A 21,790-nucleotide genomic window follows, 5' to 3' on the forward strand; every position below is an offset into this window, starting at 1 on the left:
TCCGTCTTTAGGGGTGATAGAATTTTATAAACTGAAGAAGAAATAAGACATTTAAAACAAAATAGAAAGCCTGTGAAAAAAAAAAAGGCCCTGAAAGAAAAAGGATACAAATAAAAGCAAGAAAGAAATAGCCAGACACTGGGAGGTTAATGTACATATTTAAATATGACAAAGAGAGTTAATATTTCGGGTTTATTCTCACAGCCATGAGAAAGATAAATTTCTGGCAAGGAAATCTCTAAGCAAGATAAGTTCAGAAAACATTAAGAAAAAAAAAAGATGAGTAGAATTGGAAAGAGAAATATTACAGATACATTGGGAGAAATTTAAGAGGAAAACCAAAATAATGTGGCAGTAATGGGAAACGAGGATTCTGATTTTGTCTTTCAGGTTTCTAGTCTGGATAACTAGATGTAGTAATACTGATACTTGGGGTGAGAAATATAAGAAAAAGAAAAATTTTAGCCCTAAAGATAATGAAATCTTCTTTTCAAAGTCAAACTTGAGATGCTTAAAAATAAATAGATCCGGTTGATACAACTAAGGCAGATGCGGAGTTCAAGGGAGATTCAAAGAGAGTTTTTATATTGGTCAAACAAACCTCTTATGGTTCGTTTCTTTTAGACCTTTACAGTGTTGATCACTTTTTCTGTCTGTGCATTTCTGTGCTCTCTTATTTGATTGATTTCCGCCAAATTATATGTATTCACTTGTGATGGTCCCTATCCTTTGGTGATACCTCAGCAGTGGTCTGTCATCAGCTTTAGTTGCTTCTGAATTATAAAGTGCTTTATTTAAAAGATGAATTTTTTTTTCTGTCATAAATTGTTTTCTTAATATAATCATTTTACCAGAGTGTTTAAAAATATATTAAAGTTCTCATGTGGCTGCTTGACCAGATGCAGTTATATCAGACCCACATGGTGCCCAGGATCCATATATCCATATGTCCTTCCGTCCTCCCATATGTGTTCTCTCTCTCTCTCTCTCTCTCCCCACTTGTTTGAAATAAAAAAAAAAAAAACTTTTATTATTCATAGGTCCTGGACCAGACTTGGACATAATATTTAATCATCCACCAGTACTCTGCTTGTGTTTTAAGAGGGGAGAGAAAAGCTCTCAGGCTCCAAAATCCTCATAAACCAATCTTCAACTTCACCTTCCTCCCTGGGGCCAAAAACTTTTGGATTTGATTTTCTCTCTACAGCTACTGTATGGCTTTATTAAAATCCACAGCTATATTATTGGAGGCTGTCTTCAATAGAGGTGCCTGATTCTGGTCAGCTTCGGACAGTCCAGAATTCAGTCACAAGGGCCTCCAGGGTGAAAACACAGGGACTCAGAAGTCCTGCCCAACAGAGCAGCTAGGAAGAGGAGAGAGCCTTGGGATTAGACTTTGGAATTTCTTTCAGAGGTAATCCCTTCAACATTCCTACAATATTAGAACAGGCTCTCCAGAGTATTGCCTCCCTCAGGATACCCAGGGAGCCCTGGCTAGAGGCAATTCGCCAAGTGCAGGGTGGTTTACTGGTGGCTGGTGCTCACCCTCAGGCTCATCTCCCTCTGCTTGCTGAGCTCTTGGTTCTCACACTGACAAGGTTCTGTCCTTCAGTCCTTTCCTGTCTCATTACCAGAAAGAGTAACCCCACCAGGGATAGGAGAACTCAGAGGAAAAGGCTGCAGGATCTTAGAGGAACAGACATCCCTTCAAAAGAGAGAAACAAAGAAACAAAAAACTGGGCTGTGTTTACCACACAAAGCAGATGTTTCAGAGGACTCTCACCAGAAATTTCATAGATAACAAATATCAGCCAAATGAAATTAAGACACATTGTTTTTAAGAAGCAGAAAATATGAGATATAAAATATAATGGTTTAAAAATAATATGTGAAATAAAAAAGAGAAAGGCTAAATTGGAAAATCAAACTGCGATGTTCACAAAAATATTTGGAGATTTATATGTATAAATATATACAAAATATTGCATTAATATTATAAGATATTATGTCCAAAATTGATCATAACTGATTAAAAGTGGAAAAAAATAAATTGAGGAGGAGAAATATTTAAATAAATAATAAATTCAAGATATGCAATGTTCAATAAAGATTAAAACAAAACTAACTCAGGTTGAGAAGGCCATTGAGTACTCAACAAGTTCCACACTTACATGTGGAAAAAATGACAAACAGCATAGTAAAATTTTAAAATATCCAAGAAAAATTTTTGAAGTGTTTCAGGAAAAAGAGCTAATCAATTTTTAATAGCAAGAGTGAATGTAAAAAGAACAAAAAATATTTCTTTTAAAGTATTGAAGAGAACATTGAATCTAGAATTTCATATTTAGTAAAATAGCCATTCACTGTAAGAATATATATTCTTAAGCATATAGGGTTTCAGAAAAATTGGTACATAAAATGTCATTCAAAATGGTTTTGGAAAAATTACTTAAATAAAACAATCTAATCCTAAAGATATTGCATGAGATTTGTAAAACAGAGTGGATAAAATACTTGATAAATTTTGTTGTTATCCTTAAAAAATAATAAACTAAGAAGGGAGATAGTCATGCTATCTATAATTAAAATACAAACAATTTCAGGTGATTTGGAGGTTCAGGAGGCATATCAATGGACATGAGGACATGTGTCTTAGTATGCTTGAGCTGCTATAACAAAATATTGTGTATAACAAAATTAGGTACTTACAAACCATAGGATCTTATTCCTCATCATTCTGGGAGCTGAGGAAGCCAAGATCAGGGCACTAGAAGATGTAATGATTAGTAAAGGCTTTCTTCTCACCATAACCTCATAAGGTGGAAGGGGCAAGGGGTCTCTCTGGGGCCTTTTTTATAAGGGCACTATTCCCTTTCATATAGACTTGGCCCTCAGACCTAATCACCTACTAAAGGCCCCATCTTCTGATACAATTGTTTTGGTGATTATTATTCAACATACAAATTTGAGGGAAAATACAAACATTCAATCATAGCAAAATGCTATAGTGTTTTTCTTGTTATGGAAAATATAAACATATCAGTTTAAAAGTGCAAGAAAGCATTAAAAAGGAGCATAGAAAGGGATAAACTGTCATAATAAACTCAGCAAAAACAACTACTTCTATATATCTATATATTTATATGTCTTAGATAGATATATGTATATAAAATGTAAACACATAAACTAGAGATTTTTCATTGGGGATTTTGAAAACTCAACTCTAAAGTCTTTATAAAAGAAAATCCTAAATCATGAGAAAATGTTAATAATAAAAAGATAAGAAGATACAACCATTTGAAGAAAACTCTTATAGTTGTATAAATAATAACCCAAGTAAAATTAAAGAAACATCATTAGAAAAAAAAGAAGTTTTCTACATATTAATGTAAGTATACATCAACTTAGAAGATAATGGTTAAAAATGTAAAGAAAAATTAATAGAACTACTATCATAGAGGCAATTTTAACATGAATTTGCCATTTGTGATAGATCAGTCAAAATATCAGCAAGGATACAAGAAGAGTTAAATAACATAACAAACAAAACTGATGTCTTAGACATATGTAGAGTTCTTTACCAAACATTTCAAGGAATATACAATTTCCTCAAGTGCATAAGGGTACCTCACAAAAATGGATGATATATTGAGACATAAAGAAGTCTTGAAAATTTTCAAAAAGTAGATATCCTCCAGACAGTCTTTGCTACAATAAATTACGATAGAAATTAGTAGCAAAATTTTAAGGAAATCCTCATATATTTAGAAGCAAGAAACTCATTTCTAAATAAGTTGCATACTTATTGTTATGTAATGTGTCCCCCCAAAAGCTAATGTGTGAGACAATGCAAGAAGGTTTAAAGGAGAAATTATGGAATTATGAGAGTGTTAACCCAATCAGTGAATTAATCCCTGCCAGAATTAACTGAGTAGTAACTGAAGGTCAGTAGGGTGTAGCTGGAGGAGGTGGGTCGTTGGAGGTGTGCTTTTGGGGTATTTATTTTGTATTTGGTGAGTGGAGTTTCTCTCTCTCTCTGCTTGTTGATCATCCTGTGAGCCACTTCCTTCTGTCACACTCTTCTACCATGATGTTCTGTCTCACCTCGAGCCCAAGGAATGGAGGTGGCTGTGGACTGAGACCTCTGAAACCATGAGCCCCCAAATAAACTTTTCCTCCTTTACAATTGTTGTTGTCAGGTCTTTTAGTCACAGCAGTGAAAAAGCTGTTTAAAATAAAATCTGAAGTAAAAGTCTAGAACTGATATGATGTAAATGAATACTATTTAAAAGTTTGGAAATTCCACTTTCTGATTCTGCATGAAAGGAGCTGGGATGTGGCCCTTCTGTCCTAACAAGGAGGAAAAGCCTGAAAAAGTTGAAATATCCACAACTCTTTTTGAGTCCCTAAGAAAGGTGAGGGTTTATGGCAAGTCATTTTCTCTCCCCACTAGCAGAGATACAGACTGGTAAATATAGGGAGTCACAGTTTATCAAAGCAGAGAAACAGAAATCACAAATGAAGCAGTGCCAGAGCAGGGAAACCTCAGGTGTGACTGATGATTTGCTGGGGACTTCGTGTGGACAAGTTGTGCATGAAAAACTTCAGAGGATCTAGTCAGGGACTCCATCCTTTTGTGAGCCTTCTCTGCAGGAGTTCTACCAGATTCTCAGAGTAAATACTGCAGAGAAATCTTCTCCTGCTTTCATCAGAATGAGCAGGGAAAGAACCACTTTGAAATAAACCAGAGTACTTGCTCTGTTCTTTATATGTCTAGCCTTCAGGAGAAACTATTTAATCAAAGTCATGAGCTGGGATGAAGCACGAACCTGCAGCTCCAACCAGTTCTTGCCTTCTGTGTGACAGAAGGGAAATGCACAACTTCATCCCAGTCTAGCCATCCTGGCCCACCTAAGGAGGGGTGGTTAGAGAAACCTGATTAACATTTGCAAAGTTCCCAATCCAGAGGCAAAGACTCACTAAAAGATTGCGACCTAATTACAGAACAATAAAATGCTTGCCTCCCCCACACCTTACCACCAGATTATAAATGACCTATTTACAGCAGTTCCTTTTCTGTGTGGCCATCTAGGAAAATAAATGAATAAATAATTATAAAGTACATAAAAAGCAAAAATTAACAAATAAACAAATAAATAGAAAAGCAAGAATGAGGACCAGATTCAGATATGGCAAGGATATTAGAACTATCAGAGGGGACTTAAAAAAAATGTGAATAATACGCTAAGGGTTCTAATGGTACAATAGAGAACATGTAAGAACAGATGAGCAATGTAAGCAGAGAGATGAAAATTCTAAGAAAAAACTAAAAATACATTCTAAACATCAAAACATTAACAGAAATGAGAATGCCTTTGATGGACTTCTTAGTAAACTGGATATGACTAATGAAAGAATTTTGAGTTTTCACATACATGAACAAAAATCTGAAAAAGAACAAAGCCTGAAAAATCAGAATAGAATATTCAAAGACCTTGGGACCACCAAAAAAGTCTAACATACATGCAATGGGAATACTAGAAATAGATGAGGGGGAGGAAGGAACAGAAGAAATACTTGAAACAATGATGACTGAGAATTTCCCAAAATTAATGTGAAACAACAAATCATAGATTCTGGAATCTCAGAGGATATCAAGATAAAGACAAAAAATAAATAAATCAAAAATAAAGATTAACACTATACCTATGCATATCATTTTCAATTATAGAAAATCAAAGTCAAGGAAAAAATTCCTGAGAGAAGCCAGAAGGGAAAAAATTGTATAGCAGACCAAATATAAGAATTATATATGACTTCCTCTCAGAAACTGAAATAGCAAGAAGAGTAAAATGAAATATGTAAAGTGCGTGCACATACACACACACACAAATAAACCCACTAACCTAGAATTTTGTTCCCTGTAATAATCTATCTAAACTGAAAAAGAAATAGACTTTCTTAAACAAAAATAGAAGAAATCTATTGCAAGTAGATTTGCCTTGCAAGATGTTAAAAGCAGTGTTTTAGAGAGAGGAAAATAATTATAATTCAGAAACACAGATCTACACAAACCAAGGAGGAACACTAAGTAAGGAATGAATAAATATAAAATAAAAACAATTTTCTTGTTTTTAATTGTTCACAATAGTAATAGCAATAAAGTATTTGCTTATGTATCCTTATGAATATATATGTGTACAAAGGTGTGAAATTAAATGACAACAATGATATAAGGAACAGGGAGGGAATTATGAATGTTTTGTTATTATAAGGTATGATCCATGAAGTAATATGGTGTTGACAGTGGACTTGAATTAAAGTCAGTTTTAATTGTATATTGCAAATTCTATGGCAACCACCATAAAAGTAAAGAAGAAATATAATGAATATGCTAAGAAAGGAGAGAAAATAAAAATATATAAAATGCTCAATAAGAAGAGTTAAAGGTGGAAAAAGTAAAAGAAGACAAAATCAGGAATAAAGAACATGGGCAACAAATCAAACACAATAATAAATATGGTACTATTAATCTAACTGTATCAATAATCGCTTTACTTTCAAAATATGTATGTACCAATTAAAAGACTGAGATTGTCACAGTAAATCAACAAATAAGACCCAACTACATGTTATTTATAAGAGACCCACTTTAAGTATAAAAATACATTCAAAATAAAAAGTAATAGAACAATTGTATACTAACATTAATTAAAAGAAAGCAGGACTAACTAAATTAATTTCACATGGAGAAGAGTTTAAAGCAAGGAAAATTACCATGGATTTTTAAAAAAGTGTGTTACATAATGTACTCCCAAAAGAATATTTAATAATCTTTTATGTATTCATACCTATCAGAAAATCAAACTACATGAAGAAAAAGATGCTAGAACTACAAGGTGGAAACAGATGAATCCACTGTCATAGTTGAAAACTTTAACATTCCTTTATCAGAAATAGATCCATCAGGCAGAAAGATCTCAACATAGTTTAACCAAATGGATATAATAAATGTCTAGAGACCACTTCATCAACAACCACAGAATACACATTCTTCTTCAGCACAAGGAACATTCATCAATATAGACCATATTCTGGGCCACAAAACATACCTTAACAAATTAAAAAAGAAATAGAAATTATCTAATGTCAACTCTCAGACCACAATGGAATTAAACAGGAAATCGATAAAATAAAGACAACTGGAAAATTGCAAAATATGTGAGGATTAAACAACACACTTCTAAATAACAAATACATCAGAGAAGAATTTTCAAGAGAAAATTTAAAGCATTTTGAATTAAATAAAACAATTTACCAAAACTTTCGGGATATAATGAAAACAATACTTAGAATTTATAGCATTGGATGCACACATAAGAAAAGAAGAAAATCTGAAGTCAATATTCAATATTCCTACCTTAGGAAACTTGGAAAAGAAGAATAAGCTAAGTCCAAAAATAAACAGATGAAAATAATAAAAATTAAAAGAGAAATCAATGAAATTGAAAATCAGGCATCAACAAAACCAAAAGCCTATTCTTTAGAAATATCAATAAAATTTATAAGTTTCTAGTCAGGTTCATTAAGAAGATAAAAAGAGAGAGAAAGAAGACAATTTACTAATATCAGAAATGAAGGAAAGGAAATGACTACAGACCCCGGGGATGTTAAAAGGATAATAAAGGAATACAAAGAATAACAATATGTCCACAACATAATAACCTAGCTAAAATTGACCAATTTCTTTTTTTTTTTAATTTTTTTTGTAGTTGTAAATAGATAGAATGCCTTTATTTTATTTGTCTATTTTTATGTGGTGCTGAAGATGGAACCCAGTGCCTCACACGGCTAGGTAAGCGCTATGCTGCTGAGCTGTAGCTCCAGCCCAACCAATTTCTCAAAAGACACAATCTACCCAAATTCATATAAGAAGAAATAGACAATCTCTATAAGCCTATATGTATTTATGAATTGAATCAATAATTAATAAAACTCCAAGAGAGAAACAACTGGATGTGGGTGTTTTCACTGCTGATACCATTCAAATATTTAAGGAAGAAACTATACCAGTTCTAGAAGATAGAAACAATGGGAACACTTCCTCTATCATTCCATGAAGCCAGTGCTGTCCTCATACTACAACAGTGAACGACATTGCACAAAAAGGAAGACCAATATTGTCCCTGAAAACAGATGCCAAAATACTCAACAAATTCAGCAAATTGAATACAGCAATGTGTAAAAATAATTAAGCATCATGACCGAATCAGATTTATCCCAGTTATGCAAGGCTGGTTTAATGAATCAACAGGCTAAAAAGAAAAAAAAATGTGATCTTTGTAAAAAACATATCTGATGAAGAACTTCTTCCAACATATACAAAGATACTTTGAAATTTAAATAAGAAAACAACCTGATTAAGAAATGGACCAAAGAACTCCACAGTTACTTCTTCAAAGAAGGGATGTAGGTGACAAATAAATATGTTACATGCATATTCAGACATGACACAATGAAACCCACAATTCTGTACAATTAATTTGTACTAATAAAAAAATTTCCCCACAGAACACATGGACCTAATGTCTGCAGAAAATTCCATCCAACAGTTTCAGAACAACCATTTTCCTCATCAGCACAGGGAACGCTCTCTTGTACGGATAACATATAGGACATGGAATAAGTCTCAACAATTTTTTTTAATTAAAATTATACTGAGTATTTTTCCTGACCACAGGCCAATAAAAATGTAAATAAAAAAGAAAAAAACCTTAGGAAATTATGTAAACAAACATAATTTGCTCCACTTCTAGTGTCACTATAAAATACAAATTAAAATGACAATCAGATAACAATATAGAACTATTAGAGTAGTCAAAATGTAGAATGCTGAAAAAACAAAATGTTAGTGAAGATGTGAAGCAACAGGAATTCTTATCCGTTGCTGGTGGGAATGAATGGGACACACTTTGAAAGAGAGATGGTTGGTTTCTTATAAAACTAAACATATTCTTACCATATAATCCAGGAATTACACTCCGTGGTTTTTACATAACAGAAGTGGAAACTTATTTTCACACAAAAACCTATACATGGATATTTATAGCAGTTTTATTCATAATTGCCAAAATATTAAAGTAACCAAGAAGTTCTTTAGTATGTGTACATATAAACTGTAGAACACCCAAGTAATAGAATGCTATGGACTGCTTAAAAAAAAAAAAAAGAGCTATCAAACCATTAAAAAACATGAAGGAAACATGTCAATAAGTGAAAAAAGCCAATCTGATAAGGCTGATTTCAATTATATGCCTTTCTATAAAAGGCAAAACTGTGGAGACTGTTAAAGGGTTAGTGGTTGCCAAGTGTTGGGTAAGTGGCTGACTAAGCAGAGAACAAGAGTATTTTAAGGGCAGTGAAACTACTCTGTATGGCACTATCATAATTAATACATGTCACTATTCAGCTGTCTCCACTCACAGAAGGCACAACAACAACAGTGAAGTTTGATGGAAATTGCAGACTTTAGCTGGAATAAGTGAGCTACATAGAAAATTGGAGCTCTAGCTCATACTTACCTTCAGGGTTGTTTATTCTGGAAGGATGTGGCACAAAGGGAGAAATTTTACCTTTGCTCTCTTATTTATGTTTTTGGGTGATAAATACATTGCTTTGTGCCATTAAAGAATTTTCATTCGAATATGGAGGCACAAAAATATTGAGTAGAAATGACAAATGTGAAGGTGAAGTATATACTGCCACATTCTCTATAACCTAATTGGTCCAATACAAAAATTGAAGAAAAGGGGTCACAAATGATAATCAAAGTATGTTGTTGTTACTTAAATATGTTCATTATCCATTCACACTTTTATACATTTATACCTGCTAAGTGTATGTGTGTGTGCATACACAAAAGCAAGTATAGGAATCCCGTGGTGGCTAAATACTGAGTAATTTGATCTGAAGGTGAATTTTTAGAGGTGTGAAATAAGGAAGATAATTAAATAATCCACTTATGAATCCTTGCTTGCCATAATATTTGAGAGTATTAATATTATAAAAATCCACAGTTACTTTAGCAGTACAGAATAGAGCTGAGAGCTTGGAGTTTGGAATCCAACGGCCCCAGATCAGATCCTGCTCCACCCCTTACCAACTTTGAGGCTAGGGGAAGTTAATCGCCCTGTGTATACCTAGATTTTTTTTTTAAATCTGTAAAAGGGAGATGATAAAATCTGACTGACACAATTGTAATAAGGAATAAATCCATTAACAGAAATGAAACACTAGATCAGTGTCTGGCACATGGTAAGCATTCAATAAATGTCAGCTACTATCATTTTGTGTCTTCTTTATTGGGCTGCAGGTAATATACTTGACATACACTGCTAACTGTCACCTCCCAGCCTCTTCTCTAAATATGCTGTAAGAAATCACTCTGAAAATCATATTGCAACCAATTTGCTGTCACTTTGCTAGATACATACAAGTGAAATCATTGTAACACAGTATGTTACCCCTAGAATGTACTTCAACTGCATTAACCTTTCCCTCGTGACTATCATTCTGCTTAAACTTTATTCAAACATTTCATCAGAGCAGACTTTAGCAGATATCTCTGAAAACAAACAGATTTCATGTTCTCTGGACAAAGATAAAAAGGACTTGATATAACATTACTGCAATTGAATATAATCTGTGTGATCATTATTCAGCTGGATAAATTATAATTTCAACTAAGTAAACAAAAATTTTAATATTGTTGAAAAGTGACTGTGACTGATTTCCTGACTTCCTTAAGATTTCCCTTTATGAGGTTTACAGGCTTTGTCTTGGTTTAAAGGGTTCTCAATTTACAAGGTAGGTGACTTCAGACAAATTTCTCAACTTAGTGCTAAGTTTTGTTTCCTCGTGTTGCACTGTGACCAAGGAGGATTTTCTCCTATTTATGAAAGTGTCAATATTATTTAATGCCCCACAATTTTGTGACAAATGCAAAAGGTGGAATTATCATTATATCTGCTAACCTGCAAATGGAAAAATCAAATGGTTTTCCTAAGTCATCAACTAGGTCTCTGGGCCAGGTTTTTGATTTCTGTAGTTTTCTTTTCCATCAGACTATACTACTTAAAGTTATCAGAATAACAAATGCTGTTCTCTAAGAAAGAAATATTTAAATAGATCAATATGGCAAAATGATTCACAAGAAATTAATCTTCTAGGTTTAAGATTATCTCTAAAAATATTTTTCATGTTAAGCATTATACAACATCTTTTATTTTAATCACATTTATAAGTGTCTTTTGGTCCATCAAGAACCAGAGAAGACTGCTGAAGTATTTCTATTTTTTCAATAATCATGAATACTTACAAATTAAAATATCACCAAAGAAAGACTTTAACCAGATTTAAAGACATTTAAATTGAGATACGTGTCATATTGTTAATTTTGATGTATACTTCAATTGAAAATTCTAATATGATATATAGTGTTCTTTCAAATATGTGGTTGTCTTTTCTATAAATAATAACTCCCCATTCACTTATTTTAATTTGGAAGCATGGCATTCAATCCACCTTGAATCCATCGCAGCGTCTCTTTTTTCTTTTCCCTGAAGATTTTTCCTCTGCTGTATTATTCAAATGCTGATTTTGGTCCATGATTAAACCACAGATATTATGTGAATGTTTTCAAATGTCGTTGATGTTTGGTTTAAAATGATCACCTATCTGGAGAGAAAAAAAAACACAATTTATTTCATCCTAACAATATACAATTTAGAAGTAAGAAAAGCTGTAACATCAGCATCAACCAATCAGTCAATCAGTGATATTTATTCTGAGCCTTTTATGTCCGGCCACTCAGCTAGGAGTGTACTGGATACAAACACAGGAAAGAAAAACACAATATTACAGCCTTGGGAAGATTGTGATTAAGTTAGGGAGATATATTTGGGGGAAGAAACTCAAAAAATTAAATTGGATAATATAGAATCAAATTCTAGATTATATGAACAAACTATTAATTTTTGCTAGTATTGGGGATTAAATCCAGCACTTTATGCATGCTCGGCAGGCACTCTAACACTGAGCTATATCTCCAGCCCCCAAAACTTCTTAAATTACAGAAATCAAGACTTGAATGTTTTCTACATACATAGATTATAAAACTAACGAAAGCAAATATATGTTTAACTTATAGTTTTGCACAGTGACAAATGGTGCCTTGCATATAATAGGTATTGAAAATGAGGAGAAAGAATCATGTTAATGAATTATAACTAGAATAGCCTAATGTAGAGGAAGTAATTATGGAACCAGATTCAGAAAGCAGGTAGAATTTGGACTTGTTTAAAAGCATCAAGTACCTTTTGGAGACAATGGCCATATTCAATGTACCACTATTATCATCTTACTTTAAATTGTTCTTCTATTTTTCAAAGAAAACATATGCATGCAGTTGAAAATGTGAAATATTAAAAATACAAAGACTCTTCTTCTCACTTTTGCCTCTTATGCAGAAACATGAAATGCATTTTAATTAAATACAAATGGTATCATATTGTCAATACTGTCCTCTACCTTTTTACTCTGCAGTACATACTTTATTTTAAAGGGGACTAATTTTTCTTATAGCATTGCATTATCCATAATATATTTAACTCATGTTAACAAGCAATTACATCTAATTATTTCATATTAGAAAATGATTTTAATATATCATTGTGTTTTACTTATGTATGATCATATCTGTAGGATTAAACTCTTGTGAGTGGAGTTTGGGGGTCAAAGTCTAAGAGAACTTTTAACTTTGAAAGTTATTAAGCCTCTGTTTTAAAGAGTAGTAAAATGAATTAAATTTTGCCTCAATTCACTCTTTTATGTAGAATAATTTGGTTTTCACTAAGGTTTACAAGATGTAACCTTATTCATACACATTTATGCATCTGAAATATCTATATTGGCAAACACATAAAAGTACAAATATTAAATGATCTTCATAATATACTAATTACACAATGTTTAATAATTGTTATAATTACAGCTGATTTTATTTGTGGTAGTTATGTTCTTAAAGTTCCTGAGAACACTGAGTTGGTGAATACTGAAACATTGTTTCTAGAGTAAATACAGAGTTAGATTTCTGTGCACCTCTGAACACATTTTCATCCACTGATCAATACATACCCTTCTTAGTGTTTATTTCCCTTTAAAGTCACTTTATTTAATGTGTACTCTTGCTTCATTAACATTAAGTTAGTAACCACTAGTAATAGTTTAAGCCTGAAGGAAGATTATTACATGTGTTTTTTTCTGTCAGGCACTCTTGCACATAGGAATACTAGATAGAATTTTGGCACATTTTAAATAATAAAATGAGCAACATAAAGTACAAAATCTCAAAACATGAGTAATAAATAAACTGTGAAAAAGACATTTGAGTACCCTATATGCACTGAAGCAAAAGGCAAAGCATCATTTTAGACAAACTGAGAAAATAGGAACTCAAACTTTTCACCACTCTGCATGTATGTCAATGCTCATGAAAGCCCAGCAGAATTAATTTTGGGGTTCCAAATAAATAGTAGTGAATACATAAATTTGCTAATTCAGAATTTATGAATAATAATTGTAGATACTACTCATTAATTCAACAAGGATTTATTGATTATCCAAAATATATAAAACACACATAATAATACATATTGAATGAGAAATATATAAATAAATAAATAATATAGTTAACATAACATCCAAGATGTTATGAATCATGTGTGTGTGAGTATAATATAAGCATATGCATTATAACAGAAACCCATACCTATGTGTATCTAAGTGAACTCCACTTATTCTACTTTTTATATGTGTTCCATGTGTGTTGTACCTGGATATGTTCAGTTTCTGGGTGGAGTGGCCTGAGCATTAAAATCAATATATTGGTGGTCTCAAGATCATGGGCAGCTCTTTGATAAATTTTATGCCTTTTTTTCCATGAATATCTCTATTTTTGTCCCTAAAATTTAAATATTAGCAAAGCAATTTTTATCACTTCATTCTACATTTGAAAATCTTTCTGAATTAAAGGTAGAATACAACTCTTCACCTTTAAGCTTTTTTTTTTTTTTCCCACCAAGGAGTTACTCCTAAAGGCTGGAATATTATTTTCCCCCACTCCTACCCTGTTTAGGTTTCAATTAACTTCTTCTTGTCCAGTCTGCTGGCCTCCAGTTCATTCTACACATCTCAGGCCTATCCTCAGATTCTTTCAGAAAGGCCTCATACCATACAAAGTAAAGGTCATACTTCCTGTCGGAGGCTCTTCACAACCTAAACCCAGCCCTTGTTTTGGTCTCATTTCCCAGTACATCCATAAGCACCATGACACATAGTACCACTGTCCAGAGAGGAAAGCTCTCAGTCCTCCTGCCTGTTTCTCCCCAAACTGGAACGTCCTTCCTCACTGCTTGGTTGTAATTCTGCCCCAGATCAGACCTCTTCCATATTACACCCACTTGAAGGAATCTCCCACACTGTTGCTCCAGGGGAGAATATACAGACATTATTTTTCTCTGTATTTCCCCTTCTTTCCCAGACAGTAACTAGTGCACTCCTCTCTCCTGGATCTTGAGATGAAACAGCAAAAAGTTTGATAAGATAGGAATATTGCTCCTCATTTCTTGCAAAGGTGAAATTGCAACACGGAACTTCACAGGCTTGACTAAAGTCCACACGTTCTACTGTTAAGCCTGGTTTAGAGGTAATTGATTATGTTTTTTTTCTGAGCATATTTTTCTCTGAGTTGAAATTGACTAACATATAAATGAATACTTGAGATGCAGTATGCTCACAAGATAGGGCAACAGGCATCTGACATAGCAAGGCATCTCTTTCCTGAAGACAACAGCCAGTTCTTCCTCACTTGATTGAGGTGGCACAGGGGAGGGAGGGCACAATCTTATGGGCCTCTGCTTAACTGTGGCCAGATTTGACTATTTCAGGAGTCATGGCAAAGGAGTGCAGGCCAAGTGCCTGTTTCCTAGAGTGTGCCTATGGCAGTAAGGAGGAAAAGGGAAACACAGTACTTCCTAACTTCTTAGACCTTCCATGGGACCTGCCCATCCCCACCTTCCATTGACCATACCAACAATTATCTTTAAGATAAGATAAAATCACAAATAGGGAGTCCACTCCAAGGATACTATGCGGTTGATGAAAACAAATATCTTATATCACATTTTTAAAAGGCAATTAGAAGCCTCATATTTCAGACTTGAAAATCCCTTAGTCTAAAAAGTCATGGGACTAGAACTTCAAACTTTATTTTAAAATTATAATTATGTGACTTCCTACAATTTAAGACTCCATTAACCTGAGGCACATCTCTCTCCAGAAAGGATAGTTAATTGGTTTTGAGGACTTAGAACAAAAGTGTATAAAAGACAAAGAACATAAAATTTGTAGTACGTATCATGACCACTAAATCTTTTTATTTTTTTTTACAATTTATAGAAATTTTTTATATAGAAGAAATGATGAAATTCAAAAAGTCAAAGGTTCCTACCTGAATGTAGAATCCTACAGCAAATGGAACAAGTGATCCTCAATCTACTGTTCAAGTCCCTCTTTAAATACTTTTTTTTTCTTTTTTTGTCAGTTCAGTGATGATTAACTATCATGTTAGGTCATTGTGCTAAACAAACAGAAGAAAATTACAGCTATTTCTAGGTGTTCACTCCAGACTTTTATTTTAAAGCCCACATTAATAAAATCTGAGAATTTATACATTTTGTTAATGTTATTTTATAAATCTTTATTTCTGGGAATGACTTATAACTGTTTTTTCAATGAACTTGGTTACATAAGACCTTTTCTTTAGAGATAAATTCATCATATTATTTAAGGTACTTAAAGTTTTTCGATGCAGAAAACAATTCAAGGCAATGTTTAAAATGTATCTACAGGTTAAATTAGCATTCAAAAATATAAAATATACTCTTTAAGCTTATACATGGAGAGGGTTATAATACGATGTGTAGGGACCCCGAATGTCTCACATGGAATAGTAAGGCACCCATTAATTACCAGCTGGTTTTCCGAAGTGACATGCTCAATACTGTTTTGCAGGAAATATTCCTCACTTCAAAGCCTGAAGAAAGAATGGCCTAATGCTTTCCTTCTTTCAAATATTAAATTGGTTTTTGAAAAGGGAAAGGTTTGACTAAAATGAGATTCTTTTTCTTTTAATAGAGATGAAACTTAAATAATTAATTTAATAGCTCAAACACTTTTTGATTCCCTAGTAGCTCAGGCATGGGGCTCTGTTTTGGAAATGTACTAATATAAATAAGGTACAGACCTTTCTTTTGCTTCTGTATGTGGAGATGGGGGTAAAAATAGATCATTATACAGATATATAGATGCGTACATAAAACATTGTTAACTTTTCACTCTGGCAGGAAAACTGTTGGTACAGTATACTTAATTTCTTTGTTTCAGTTATTTGATAGATCAATTTTTTAGTCTTAGATATATATAAATCATAAAAGTATTCAAATGGGCATGGTGGTACACATCTGTAGTCCCAACAGCTCAGAAGGTTGAGGGCAGGAGAATTGGGAGTTCAAATCCAGCCTCAGCAACTTAGCGAGACCTTAAGCAATTCAGGGAGAACCTGTCTCTATAAACAAACAAAAAAAAAAGGCTAGGGATATGGCTCAGTGGCTCAGTGGTACAAAGTTCAATCCCTGGTACCAAAAAATAAAAATAAAAAAAAATAAATCATAGAAAGATTCAAAGTGTGGAGGAGAAAGATTTGGGAATGTGAAGGACTGAGAAGTGTACATTTGGGGTTTGGAAAATTGGGGCACAGGCTCCAAAATACTCCACTGCTGAGTCCAGATCTCCTGGAGGGTCTATCAAAATAACACTCAAGCCCCATACTCTGGAGATTCAGATTTGGTAGACAAGAACAGTGTTTTGTAAAATAAGCACTTCAGTTAATTTTTATACACTGCCAGATTCTCAGAATCATCATAGCAGAGACCCAAAACATTTTCTGTCATTTTTAAGGACTTCCTTTCATTCAGACTGTGCATACAGTTGGGGTACTCTCAGGATGCTTCGTCTTCTCAAACATCCATCCATCCAAAGGTACAGCAACTTGTTTTGGACAAACCCACGCACAGCATAGAGATTAACCGTACAAATAAACTGAGAACCTCAGGTTGTCAGTGATGAAATTCCAGAATGTTTTCAGAGGCCAAAGAGCATTTGCCTAGTGCTTCTCTCATTCTACCTCTTTAAGTAATTAGATTGCGCTCCCTCTGTGACTTCTGATAAAGTAAAAGTGACCAGAGAAAAGACATTGCAACGGTTCCAGCCATGGATCAATAGAGTTGCAAAATTTGCTTAAAGGTCTCTTAATATTTATTTCAGAGATAATTATCACAGTTCTGAAGAAATATCATGGTCTTTGAAGTCTGGCAAACTAATGCCAATTTGACTCTGCTGCTTGCTAGCAGTGTAATATTGATGAATTTTATCCTTTCTGAACATCAACATCCACATTGACAAAGTGACAAGTCAAAATATGGGATAAAGACTTGATGAATGCAAAGTGCCTTATAGAGTCCCTGGCACACTGTAGACTCAACACCTAATTAGAGTCATTATATCCAGTGTATAACTTTAGCATTATAAATGAGAACGCAGTTAATTTACACTCAATAAAAATTAAATATCTGATACCAGTGCTCAGCTGGTATTTTCCAGTGGTTTTCCGTCTAGAGTTTTCTGGTGAGCACTTCTGGTGTGTCTTAAGAGGGAGGCAGCTGGCTCAGCTCAAACTTCCACTTCCTGCCCACTACTGCTCCCTTGGTGGTGGTCAGAGGAGCTCCCGAGAGCTGGAAACTCCTGAGGTGAGCCCAATGTCTCTCCCCAGTGATGCTCCACTCTCTTGCATCATCATGGTCTAGTTTATTTTGTATTTTTTTTATATTTTTTTTTTTAGTTGGACACAATAGTTTTATTTTGTTTATTTTTATGTGGTGCTGAGGATCGAACCCAGGGCCTCAAACATGCTAGGCAAGCGCTCTTCCACTGAGCCACAACCCCAGCCCATGGTCTAGTTTATTATGGGAATTCTTTCTCTCATGTCAGTTGCCACCATAAAGTAGGGGCTGCCTGATCAGTCATTGTCTCCTGTCTAATCCCCATCTAGCTCTGCCTGGTCTTGTTTTTGTCCCTTGTCTCCATCATAACTAACTATAGTAAAATGAGCAGCTTCTCAGAATCTTTCTGCTTTACTTTCTTGCTCTTACTTAAACTTGGCCCTTCCCTGAAGACATGGCCTCTCCTCAAGTTGTAATAAACGGGAGCTGCCTTACCCTTAACCCCATATTGCTCCAAATCAGATGCACGTTTTTCTAATTTTCTTGACTTAGCTACTTCCTTTTCGTTTTCTCACAATGTTCCTTTAATCTCATGTCAAAAGACTGCATTATTTATCCCTCTTTGGTTGAATCATCTACCAACCCTGGAGTAAATTCCACTTATTTCCTAACAATTTTATCTTATTTTTTATTTATTTATTTTTGGTACCAGGGATTGAACCCAGGGTCATTGAACCACTGAGCTACATCCTCAGCCCTTTTGATTTTTTTTTTTTTAATTTGGAAACAGGGTCTTGCTAAGTTGCCTAGGGCCTGGCTAAATTGTTGAGGCTCCTCTTGAAATTGCAATCCTCCTGCCTCAGCCTCCCAAGCTGCTGAGATGATAGGCATGTGCCACCAGGCCTGGCTCATTTATTAACAATTTTAAGTCTTGGTTCAAAGACAATCTCTCCAAATACTACTCCTATCATCATTTTCCATGATTTCAAGGACCTCAAAGAGAATTCTTCCAGTACACAGCCTTCTTGGTTTTGTTTTCCCTCCCTTCCTTTCTTTCTTCTACCTTCTGTTCTCCAATGTTCTTGGCTTCTACTCATTCCAATGAAATATCCTGGACTTTGTCACACCAACAACTGCAAGCTGTCCATAATATCAGTTCCAGAACTGGATCACCAGTACCCTGGATCCAATAATGCTTTCCTGACTGGTATTTATAATCCACACAATGATTTTGCCAAGTATTTCACCATTCCTTACCTCTCTCAAGTTGTTTCTCTCTGTAGTACATTAAATTTCATGGTTGTGCTAATTACTATCTCTTATGTATCTTCAACTCACTTTGATTCTCTTGCATCATTTTAATTTTTTATCAAACCATAACTCTGATTATATCCAACTATCAGGATATAATAATTTCATCTTTTTAAAATTTATAAATAAATCAACTCTGCCCATTTTCCCATGGAGCTGAAGGTAGCTGAAGAAAAATCCTCAACTATGCAGACTTTAAATTTACACCATGAAGCTCGCGTCTTTTATTTTGCTTTAGAATCATTCCGTACTTTTGTAATCTACATCATATTGTTTTCTGAATAATGATTTTGTACCTTCTTCACTTTCTTTAAAACTCTAACATTTTCTACCTACAAGCAATGATAAATATGAAAAAAAAGGAAGGAAAGAAGGTAGGAAGGAAGAAATGAATTCCAAAGACTCCCTCCATCTGTCCACTTTCAGGACCAGACCCACCTCCCCCACCTGGATGAGCGTCAGTGGCCCTCCCCTGTTTATCCACTGGCCTCCTTTTCCTGTATTTGGGAGGAAATAATCTCCCCTTTCTAAGGGCTTCCTACTAAAACTTACCTTCCATATACAAGCATCTGTCACTTTCTCACCTTCCAAACTCCCTACTTTGATCCCAGTCCCTTGGAAGGTTATTTTCCTATTTCTGTGCTATTTTGACAGAAAACAAAACAAAACAAAAAAGCTCATATATAATCATTGTTTTAAATTTCTTTCCTCACATCCTCTCTTGAGCAGTGGAGAGAAAATATTGGATATGATCAACAGGTCATTTGGGTTAAAGAGCCAGCATGGCATAAGGCACAAAACAGGATGCCGTGTCTATGAAATTGTACTCAAAGTCTCCCAGTTTTTCTTCCCAACTTTCCACCTAAACTACTTCCACCTTCATCATAGATCACCCAAATGCTACCTGTAATTGCCTCCATCTGATTTGAACTGTTAGCAGCATTTTTCGGTGCTGGTCGCTTCCTTTTCCTAGAAATAGTTTCCGGACACTATCCTTTGTACTTTTCCTCCTAACTCACGGACTACTCCATCTGCACCTCCTTTACTAAACCCTTTATACATCTATGGCTTCTTAATTGAAGCGTCTCAGAATTTAGCCATTTATTTTGGTAATTTCATCTGTTCTCACGACTTCAAATACCATCTGTATGTTGATAATTCCAAAATATTTTATCTCTGGTCAGAACCTTCTCTTGTACTCGAGTTCTATCCACGGCTTGTTCTCCAATGCCTCGTGTTTAAGGAATAGCTAGCTCAGCTTAACATTTTCCTCCCCATACTTCTCCTCCTGGGGTGTTCCCATCACAGAGAATCATATATGGTTCTATTCTGCCACTTGCAAATACACAAAAAATATCAGAATCATCCTTGACTCCTCTCTGACACTCATATTAGGCTCTAATTTCAAAATATCATCCAGAATCTGACTACTTCTCACCATCTGCCCAGCTATCAGTCTAGTCCTGAATTACTGTAGTACTCTCAGATGGTCTTCTTAGCACTCACTGCCCCTCTTCCCAACCTCACTCCTTCATGTAAATTTCAATACAGCAGCCAGAGTCATCATTTCAAAACAGGTCATATCACAGCCACATCAATGTTTATAGCAGCTCAATTCACAATAGCTAAACTATGGAACCAACATAGGTGCCCTTCAACAGATGAATGAAAGAAATTGTGGTATATATACACAATGGAATATTACTCAGCCTTAAAGAAAAATGAAATGATGGCATTTGTCGGTAAATGGATGGAACTGGAGAATATCATGCTAAGTGAAATAAGCCAGTCCCAACAAATCAAAGTCTGAATGTTTTCTCTGATATGCAGATGCTAATTCACAAAGGGGGTGGGGGATAGTTAAGAATAGAGGTACTTTGGATTAGACAGAGGGGAGTAAGGGAGGGTAGGTGTGGTGAGCCGTTTCTGTGAACTGTGGCCGCCATTACAAGATGGCGCTGGTTTCCCCTGTAGTCTGTGACAAACAACTCCTTATCAGAATGAGTTGGCACGCTGTGACTTGGCACCCTATGAGAAAAGTCCACGTGGCAGTTGTGCATTGGGGCTTTATCTGCTTTATTAAGGCTGGGGCACACGGGAGTAGTAGTAGTAGCAGTAGTAGTAGCAGTAGTAGTAGTGGCAGTAGGAGTAGCAGTAGAAGTAGTAGTAGGAGTAGCAATAGAAGCTAAAAGACATGTCAATACAAAGGCCTGAATAAACAGCTGAAAGAAGAAAAAGTATCAAGGACCTGAATAAACTGCTGAGAGAAGATTCCCGAGTTGCGTCTTCCTTGCGGGCAAGGGGTCGCGACAAGTGGTGCCGAAACCCGGGAACCAGAACTTTCAGTCAGTCAGGGGTGGTGCACCGGTTAGTCCCAGGTAAGTGGGATCTGCGATCAAAGCAGGGATAGTCCCAGTAAGTGGGATCCGCGTCCAAAGCGGGGTCAGCTCCTCTACAAAGAAAGAGAGAGCCTCACATTTATTGCAGCTGCACTGTGTACTTTCACTTTTGTTTTCTGTGTTTCTTTTGTTGTGTCATTTCGCTTTTGTTTTTTGTGTTTCTTTTGTTGTTGTGTCATCTGT

General features: G+C 34.8%; 1 protein-coding gene across 1 annotated transcript in view; it reads right to left on the reverse strand.

The window, feature by feature from the left end:
- Slco1b3 (solute carrier organic anion transporter family member 1B3) overlaps positions 1-15,598 on the reverse strand; it is a 78,394-nt gene extending 62,796 nt beyond the window's left edge. Inside the window, exons 1-2 of the mRNA XM_026391932.2 lie at positions 15,569-15,598; positions 11,584-11,736 (exon numbers count right to left, since the gene is read on the reverse strand). Coding sequence (XP_026247717.1) covers positions 11,584-11,667 — 84 coding nt within the window. The 5' untranslated portion in view covers positions 11,668-11,736; positions 15,569-15,598. The remainder of the gene's footprint in view (positions 1-11,583; positions 11,737-15,568) is intronic.
- Between the last annotated feature and the right edge of the window lie 6,192 nt (positions 15,599-21,790).

Source organism: Urocitellus parryii, chromosome 5 (genome assembly GCF_045843805.1).
Source record: "Urocitellus parryii isolate mUroPar1 chromosome 5, mUroPar1.hap1, whole genome shotgun sequence".
Taxonomy (NCBI): Eukaryota; Metazoa; Chordata; class Mammalia; order Rodentia; family Sciuridae; genus Urocitellus; species Urocitellus parryii.